At 35.3% G+C, this 10,169-nt stretch overlaps 1 protein-coding gene across 2 annotated transcripts; it reads right to left on the reverse strand.

Annotated features, from left to right (window-relative positions):
- Positions 1–505: 505 nt before the first annotated feature.
- Positions 506–7,862, reverse strand: LOC137491006 (uncharacterized). 2 transcript variants are annotated; one of them, XM_087249122.1, is made up of 3 exons: positions 7,833–7,862; positions 7,344–7,493; positions 506–2,109 (listed from the first exon to the last, which is right to left on the reverse strand). In XM_087249122.1, exons 2-3 carry the CDS (start codon positions 7,426–7,428, stop codon positions 1,115–1,117), a joined length of 1,080 nt encoding a protein of 359 aa, XP_087105248.1. In that variant the 5' UTR covers positions 7,429–7,493; positions 7,833–7,862; the 3' UTR covers positions 506–1,114. The 2 variants fall into 2 exon arrangements, with proteins under 2 accessions (XP_087105248.1, XP_087105249.1); XM_087249123.1 differs by having other exon boundaries at positions 7,344–7,496.
- Between the last annotated feature and the right edge of the window lie 2,307 nt (positions 7,863–10,169).

Raw genomic sequence — 10,169 nt, forward strand, 5'->3', positions numbered from 1 at the left:
AGTTAAAATCTCATAATCTGACACAAATCTGATCTGTCGTAACTGGCAAAAGGCATTGTCTGAACAGGGCTTCAGGGAGTCTGTATCGGTCGCTCACTGTCATTGCCTTACAGCGAGTTCACACCACAGGAGTTTATCCACTAACAAGTTTTGTGAAATTGCAGACAAAAGCACAAAATTGGATGTAAATCTTTGTTTGTTCAGGCGAGTGACAATCAAACAATGTGAATTATCAAAAACACAATCTGAGGGTGTAGGTCAGTGTTCCCTGCATCTCCTCAAATATTTTCTCCTCCCTAATCTTTCTAATTCTTTTTCAGAGCCGATCATTTGTTTGGTAAATTAATAAACTGTTTGCAAATGTGCACTGTGCACAAATATGGTTATTGGTTCATAATAAGTTGAAGCACATTGTTATATTTTGCTGTATTTGGCTTAACCGTTCTTGTGTGGCTTGCCAATGTATAGATGACTCTAACAGATGAAATAAGGAAGCTGACCAAAGTTCTTACAGGCAGAAAACTTTATTGAAGACAACTAATAGTGTAGGTCCTCATCAGTGATGTTAACTCATCCGTCTTCAAGTACCTTAAACCAAAGTACAGTCTGTGAGACACTACTTTATAACAAACGGCGTAGTCAGTTATGTCCGCAACACCTCCCTCACCACCCGCGTCCTCAGTTATATTCGTGCATAGGCGACAGAATAGAGAGGGCGGTGTCCGTGACACATCCCTCAGCACTCGCGCTTCCTCAGTTATATCCGCGCATAGGGCGGCAGAAAAGAGGTCCACGATACCTCGCTTCATTTTCATAACCGGTCACTTTCGTTTTCACATTTCACATTAGTCTTCTGACTAGAGCGGCAGTTCAGCTTGATCCGGCCCTGCATGTAAGCAATAACTGAGGTAAAAAAAACTCTGGTTATTTATAGTGAGTTAGGAATCATCTGATTGGTGAATCATGTTTTAGCTAATGCTGGACCAGCTGTGGACAATCATAAGCATGTGATCCCCTCAAAAGTAGTTTAAAAATAAACTTCACTTGAATGAACAGCCAAGCTACATGAAAAAGCTGCCATTTTGAATATACCCGTGTTTGTGTGGACAAGGCCTCATTTTTCAGGACTCTGCTCTTCATTGTGAAGCTTCATGTGAGCGCTGAGGCTTCTTTTATGGGTAAAGCCCTTTCCACACTCATTGCATCTAAAATGATCCTCTCTTGAGTGGGTCTTCATGTGTCGCCTAATGTAGTCTTTGCGTTTGAGTTTAATTCCACACTGATCACATGTGAACACTATGGTTCCAGTGTGACCATTCATGTGGTTCATGAGGCTAGATTTGCTTGAGAAGCTCTTTCCACACTGAGCACATGCAAACGGGTTCTCTCCGGTGTGAGTTCTCATGTGGTTATTGAGTGAGCTTTTATATGTGAAACTTTTACCACACTCTGTGCATGTGTAAGGTTTCTCTCCGGTGTGAATCCTCATGTGGATGTCAAGGTTTTGTTTTTTAACAAAACTTTTCCCACACTGTGTGCAAGTAAATCTTTTCTCTCCAGTGTGTGTTCTCATGTGGACTTCAAGATTGCCATTTTGCTTAAAACTCTTTCCACACTGAAGGCAAGAGTAAGGCCTCTCCTCAGTGTGAATTCTCATGTGCATTATCAAGTTTCCTGAATGATAGAAGCTTTTTCCACACTGTTGGCATGTGTACGGCCTCTCTCCAGTGTGAATTCTCATGTGGGTTTTAAAGTTTTCTTTTTTACAAAAACTCTTTCCACACTGTTCACAGGTGTAAGGCTTCTCCCCAGTGTGAATTCTCATGTGCACCGTTAAGTTTCCTATAGTATAGAAGCTTTTTCCACACTGTTTGCAGGTGCAAGGTTTCTCCCCTGTGTGAACTCTCGTGTGAACATCAAGCTTTGGCTTTTGACTAAAAGTCTTTCTACGCTGTTTACTGCTGAAATTACACTTAGATTTGGATTTCCGAGGTCTTCCACGTGATGAAGTCTTTTTAGTCAGTGTGGGTTTTTCATCAGCCAATATGTCTTGATGTTTCTCTTCCATTTCATTGCATTGATGAGTCTCTTCTTTCAGCACCATCAGGTCTTAAAAAACAACAAAAAAGTGAACTTTAGTATGAAGCCACAAAGCGATAAGCATGAAATGGATGTTTCACCCACAAATAAAAATAACCAATTAACATTTACTCTCCGTCATGTGGTTTTAAACATTTCCTTTCTTTTGAAACACAAAGGAAGCTTGCATTTTTTTTTACAATATCTTGTGCTCAAAAGAACCAAGGGATAACTTATTAATGGAGAGTAATGGAGAGTTTTTTTTTTGTTTTTTTTAATAAGATGTAAAATAAGTCTTTGGTGTTCCCAGAATGTGTCTGAGGTTTCGGCTCAAAATCAGATCATATACCTTGCAGAATATTTCATTTTGGGGGTCAGAGAAAAACCAAGCTCTTTTTGTGCCTGTGGCTTTAAATGCAAATGATCAAATGCACTCGCTCTAGATTACTCATGTTGTGTTCCCTTATGTGTATCTTCCACTGGATTTAAACATTTGTAACTTGCTTAGAAGACCCGATTGAGACAAATCCTGCATGTTCATAGCAAGTATGCATAATTCAGCTCATATTATTGCGTTTGCATTATTGTAAATAACTTATGCAAATGTTTCTCAGTACTGGTTTGCAGCTGGACGGTATCCGCTGTTGAAAACATATGCTTGATAAGTTAATGGTTCATTCCACTGTGGCGACCCCTGATAAATAAAGGGACTAAGCCGAAGGAAAATGAATGAATGAACTTTTGCAAAAGCTTAATGCCACGTTTTCTGTAAACTGTGATGAGGAAATGGCGAGATGACATCCCAGGTGAAAAAAATATATAATTAAATGCAATTAAAATAGACTTAAATACCCGCAAATACATTTTTAGTACATTGTTATTTTTTTGTGTTAAATAAAAGTTTGATGGTTTTACACTATAAGTATACTAAATAAGTATGTTTATACTTCATTAGGACTCTAGTACACTTGACAAAAGTATATTAAATACCAGTAATACTTAAATACATGTTTAGTGTACTACAATAAAGTACACTACAGAAAAAAACACCCAAAAGAGTTTTATTAGTGTGTTTTTTTCAAAAGTGTGCTTTAAATGCTTTAAACATTAGTTGATTTTTAGTACACTGTTTAAGTTTAAAATAAGTTAATATATAGAACATCTATTAGTAATGTAATATAGTAGAAGTACATTTTCCCAAAAGTTGTACTTAAGAACACTTAATGTGAATGCACCTATCACTGACACTTAAATTGATTTTGAGTGTGGTAATCTTACCAAAACATTATTGTCTTGAAGTATGTGTGTGTTGTGGGTCAATGAATGATCAGGAAATCCAAGAATGGGCATGCAGAAGGGATGATATGTTTGTGTATATCCAGTGTAGTCAATAATATGATAATCTAAGGATACATATGTTTTACATTGCATATTCTAAAATTGTTCTGGACTGTTTATCCTTCTACTTAATTATCTTTTGTCTAACCAATTACGTGAGGATGTCTAAACAATCTAATGACATAGGTTTGTTGACTCTGTTAGCATAAATATCACTGTGTTCTGAATGTAAGGAAGGTCGACCTGTGGAGCTCATGGAGAGTGCTGAAGCTGATTTCTTGCTGTCAAAACTACAAAAAAAAGTAATTAAATTTCCTTCTATTTTATTTCATTCCTGACTCTTTGTTTTTATTCATCGCAACTGGTCTTTCACTGTTCTTAAAATGTACTTAATACTAATTTTTAGTACATTAAATACAAAATTAGTTTGGGAAAATCGAGCACTTTTAATACAGTATTTAGCACAATTGTTTTTTACAATTTGTATATTCTTTTAATATATTACTATTATACTTTAAATTAGTCATAAATATATTTAAATGTTTAAAAGTAGGGTTCCAGTGTATTTCTAGTTGTAACTAAATATATATTTTTTAAAATACAGATATAGTATGTTAAAAGCACATTTTAGATCAATTTCAGGGTGTCTTAAAATAGCACAGTTGAGTGCACTTAGATGGTATTAAGTTTATCTTAACATATACTTAATACTATCTTTTAGTACATCAAGTACAAAATTAGTGTGTAAAAATAGAGCAATTTTAGAACATTATTTAAAAGATGTACTTTGTGTACTTAAATTGTATTTTAGCACACTTTTTCACATTTTGTATATTGTTTTAATATATTACTATTATACTTTAAGCTATTCTCAAAAATATTTATAAATACTTAAAATTAGGGTTCAAGCAAATTTCTAGTTGTAACTAAACATTTTTTTTTTAAATACAGATATAGTATGTTAAAAGCACATTTTAGTTCAATTTCCAGGTGTCTCAATAGCACAGTTGAGTACACTTAGATGGTGTTAAGTTTATCCTAACATATACTTAATACTATCTTTTAGTACATTAAGTACAAAATTAGTGTGCGAAAATAGAACACTTTTAGTACATTACTGAAAAGTGTACTAAGTATACTCAAAGTGCATTGTAGTGCACTTTTTTCTTTTTTTTTTTACCTGGGCAAGTAAAGAGATCCGCATGCTGTAGGCTATTACATAAATGCGAACTCAACTTTTAATACTGCAGTCACAACATTTGTCATTGAAATAACGCCACAGGTAGTTGGTAGATCTGTGTAAAAAAGGCCTGCTGCTACAGCTGGAAAAAATCCTAAAGGAAACACTGATATAACTTATGCAAATGCTTCCCAGTACTGGGTTGTAGCTGGAAGGACATCCGCTGTTTAAAACATATGCTAAAAAAGATAGTGGTTCATTCCACTGTGGTAACCCTTGATGAATAAAGGGACTAATGCTGAGATCCGACAGCATGATTTTCAAAATATTCGTGTTACAGATGTTTTTCTCACTGCATGACTATCTGGTCTAGCGTTTTGTCACTGGTTTGTCTACACTGCAAGATGGATCGGCGACAGGGAGTTTCACACTGCATGACTATACAAAAGGACAATCACAGACAACTTTGTCCAAACTATGTCTCACAGCCAAAAATACATATAGCTTTTGTTATTAACTACGTAATGAGAAAGAAGCCTTTAATGGGGTAGAAAATGTATATATTTGCTCCCCTGGCATGGTTTCCGCTACATTCATTCTTCCATGGCAGGGCACCACGACAAAATTCATCCCGCCACGGCTACATTACAGCTTCTCATTCAAAACATTTAATTATTTTAATAGCCAGTAATAACGTATTAAACGCCAAAACGTATTAAAAGGTTGAGTGAATTATAACCACGCAAACTTCTCTGTAATCGTAGTAGTGCTGTGTATTATTTGTTTACCCCGTTAAGAATAAGTGCTGACAGACTGACTGACAGGTGTATGATGTGAATAAGTGCTGACAGACTGACTGGCTGACTGACAGATGCGTGAGGCCAGCAAACACGATCTATAGCCGTTTCACTTTACTTCAGGACGCATTAATATCGTTCTGTAGGTCTATTAGAGACATTCATAAATGTACAAGCAAAGAGATCTATTACATAAATGTGATCTCGACTTCTAATACTGGGGTCACGACTCATTGAAATAACACCACAGGTAGTTGGTAGATCTGTCTAAAAAAGGCCTGCCGCTACAGCTGGAAAAAATCCTAGAGGAAACACTGCCTGGGTTTTGAAGGGAACTAGCAATTTCTCTTCAACTTTTTCCTTTTTTGGCCCAGTTGAGCCAAAGGAAAATGAATGAATGAACTTATGCAAATGCTTAATGCCAGTTTGCTGTAAACTGGAGTAATGAGATAGAAAGATGACATACTTTGCAACTTGTTTTCATTCACTAGTACTTTTGTCTTTTTTTTCTTGCCTTTGTGCATGTCCTGAGGCTTAGCTGAAGACCTACATGATGACATTTTACATACCTGACAAGATGCAGAAATGCCATCAAAAAAGGTGACCTGCTGTTTGTCTATACAGGGACAGTGACAACATAAATATACAAATAATAATGTTAATCCGGTGGTTGGGAATGTGTAATGTCTGTTAATGAACATCTAGGATTATTTGTTATCCCCAGATATAGCATGAGCAGTGTGGAACGTGATTACTGATAACCAAGGATTTTGTTATTCAGAGTGGGAATGACCCAGGATTCTGCATTTGAAGTGTGAAAAGCCCTAAAAATACTCAGCATCAGCTCTCAGCATAAACAGAGCACAAAGACAAACAGCGACATACAAAAATTGTCAATCATGTCATAGCAGTGACCTGATCCCATATTCTGGCAGAAAACGGTCACACTACTTGCTCTGCAAACAAGTGTGTTTATGACTATACATACAAACAAAAATGATAAAAATAGAAAACTGGCCCAGATGAAAATGGTTTTTATTTGCCCTTAAAAAAATATTATGATTTTAATACATTTAATAATACAATAATAAATGAATAATATAAAATTACAATATTTTAGATATTTCTTAGCAAAGGATTTTAAATATTGTGTAAAAACAAGCCTTTACTTGTATCCATACACTTTTTCCCAACATAAACTTTGAAAAAATACAAAAAAAATTAACAAATGTTTTAAAAGTTTTTAAAACTATAATAAACTAAATTTATGCACAACAATCTGTCCAGGTCCATGTCCTCAGCAGTAAATACATGGATCACATTTAAACAAATGTTATTGTAAAAGAAATAATTAAACTATTATGATAAATAGAGTTAAAATGTCCTTTTTTAATTAAAAAGTTGAAAGTTTTATTGAGATGGATTGTTGGTGATTGTATGGGTTTTGGCCAGATTGGGTAGTAAATCATAAACAAAGGAAAATGAAGACTTGTTTTAAAAAGATTTAAGACCTTCAACACAATATTTCAGAAAAATTTAAGACTTTTTAAGGCCTATAATTTAGATTTTGGAATTTAAGAGATTTTATGATTCGCGGAAACCCTGTTTAAATACAATAGCCCTGGTAATTAGTTATTATAATAATGTGGTTCTAACTCAGATACTATTAGTAACAGCCAGTAACAACTACTAGAAACAAGTTTAAACCCATAAAGAATTTGGTAAAAAAAAAAAAGGAATTTACAATAATAAAATAATGACAAAAGACCTGGGAACAAGTAACAAGAAAGAAACTTATTCCTGTCTTTATATGAGTGCTTATGTGCATTTAGGAGAACTAGGCAGTACACTCAGGGCTGCAAGATGGATTTAATTTAGTATTCTTATTATTAAAATATATCTGAATGAGGATCAAATGACTGAGTTGGTCTTTGAGAATGAAAATTAACCTGTTTGTTCCTGCAGATCTTCCTGTTTGACTGTGAATGTTTCTTCAATCTTCACATCTTCACTCTCCTCTTTAATAAACGCCATCTTTATAACAGTGTGGAGATCATTCGCTTCAGCAGGAGTTTTTCTCTGTGTTTGGACACTTTATCCTGCTTAAAATGAACAAAACAATAAAAAATGTCCTGTTTAAAATAAATAAAACATTGAACAGAAACAAAATAACTTCTCTTTAAAAGTGTCTTCATATGAGTAATCAATAAAAAGAAATCGGGTAAAACGTTTCTTTAAAACACTTTTTACACACTTTATACAAACAATAGCTCTCAAATAATGAGAGATTATAGATTATAGAAATAGTACTACGTTGTATAAAAAGGTAAAATAATATTTCCAACAGCAGGGACACAATTTAATATCGTTTAAAAAACCTAAAACTTCAGAACTTTAACTTTAAATCGGTTTATATCTGTAAACGCTTTAAAACAAACCTTACTCCAGTTGAACCATAGCGGTGATGCGGCGCCGTCTGATGACGTCACAGGCTACGCCAAAATAAAAGTCTTTTTTTTTTAGCTTTTTTGCCACTTACTGTTGCATTCATGACTTATTGATACATTTCGCCCATCTTTTTCTCTTTACACTATATGTGCTCTCTCTCTCTGTCTCTCTCTCTCTCTTTCTCACACACAAACCTTCCCAGATAGCAAACCAATGTTGATTCAACGTCGAATAAGGGGTTCGGGGGAGAAGAGACTTTCCTGAGGTACATTTAAAACTTATAAAATGGCAAGAAATATAATAATAATAAATAATAATAATAATCTCACAATTATTAAGAGAGGAAATAGCTATGAAAGGAAAATAGTTTAGCCACACCTGTTTGTTTTGTGTCTACACAAATCCATTTTGTCAAATACTACACACACACACATTAGTAGTCATATTAACTTAAAATATTGTAATTATTATACGTGTATCCAACGAAACAGATGGGAGTTGAATTAAAATAGATAGCTGGATTGACATTTTAATAAATTATATAAAAAAGTATAGAAATAAAAGGTAAAATGCAAATGCATAATTTAAATGGTTTATAGTAATGGTTAATTTCTATAATTGTTTATAATCTATTCGTATACTTTTATGTATTTCTGTATTTATTAAGTTTTTGTTTGTTTGTTGTATTTTTTATCTGTTAGAACTCATACTGTATTGCTAACAGCAAGTGACAGAATTTCTTTCATTACAATTACAGCAAATAACTCCTGCAGAAATTATAAAATCCTGCAGGATTTGTCACTTGCTTGTATCCATTGTGAAACCTGTAAGAAATTCCTGCTCATATCGTCAATGTGTCCTACAGGATTTTACAATTTCTGCAGTACTGCAGCTATCCTGCAGGGGAAAAAATAGATCCTTCAGGATTCCTGTAAAAAGTACTGCATGATTCTTGACTTATTGAAGTCCTAGGGAAAAAAGTGGGGGAACTCACTCAAAACTTCCATTCCCTCACCTAAAAAAAAGGCGTATACATGTATAAATAAAACACCCCCACCCCACTACAGTCACATCAGTCTGTACCAGTCTGTATCTACCTATAATATAATATATATAAGATGCAGGGCAGGCACGTGGACACATAGAGCTCAACCTGTGCAGAGCACATGCCCTTTTTAGTCTTGCATAGAAAGTGCCCTTCCAAAATGATCAAAAGTGCCCCCGCGATGCGACACACCCTCGGTTCCGCCCTTCAGTAGGCGCGCGATAACACAGCTCTTGAGTACGCGCGCGACAACACAGCTGATCAGAACGCGCGCGACAACGCGCATTGAGTGACAAGCGCGCTGTGTACGGATAGAATCAGCGGAGCGGGGAGCGCTCTCTCTCCCCGCTCCGCTGATTCTGTCAGAGTACAGCGGTAGGCGCGGGCCACAAAATATTGCACTGAGGGCCGCAAATGGCCCGCGGGCCGCGAGTTTGAGACCCCTGGTCTACACTTTCTTCTCCACATCCAGCGTTAATACTGCTTTAGGGAAAGTCACGCATGTAACCCTCTGCATGTCATTTGATTGAATGTAAATCCCGCATGTCCTTTGGCCCCCCGCATGTCCTTATCTACTCTGTTCAGAGTGTCCGGGCCAGATGCGGCGGCCGTAACCGAGCCGACGGTGCCGCATCCGAGCCGGAATCGGTCCGAGAGTAATGTGTGCTGCGGCCGGGAGCTGGCACGACTCAGTATTTATAAACCTTGATATAAAACCTTTTGGTATTATATTTGTACTTGATCCATGGTATTACAACCATTTGAATTTATATAACAGCAAACGCAGGCTATAATGTAAACACAAAGTGCAGGCACTGCGTTTAACCTTTGAATAAAATGCAAACTGCATACATATCCTATAACGAAAATAATCAGACAAAGGACAAAATAAATAAATGATATACATTTATTGATTGCAAGAAAAAAAATAGTACTAAAATCGAATAAATAATTTTGTAGTGCACAAGAACGTCAATAAAAACAACAATAAAACACCACAATAAAAGACAAAGAGGAAGATTTAAAGAAAAAATCTGAAATTGCACACATACACAGAAGTTTTTTAAAACGACCCCGTTTTCCCAATAGACTTGAATAAAAAAAAATTGTACAAGTCACATTTTAAAACAGCAAAACTTTATATAAACCTGAATATAGAAACCGATTTAACATATAGCAAGAAACATCTTACAAATACCAATGACAATCCGTAAAATATACAAGTCAAAATTGTAAAAAGAACTGGCAAATTCTGAAAAACCATCTTGAAACATTTTTCAAT

The sequence above is a fragment of the Danio rerio genome, chromosome 4, assembly GCF_052040795.2.
Source record: "Danio rerio strain M-AB ecotype USA chromosome 4, GRCz13ab, whole genome shotgun sequence".
Lineage (NCBI taxonomy): Eukaryota > Metazoa > Chordata > Actinopteri > Cypriniformes > Danionidae > Danio > Danio rerio.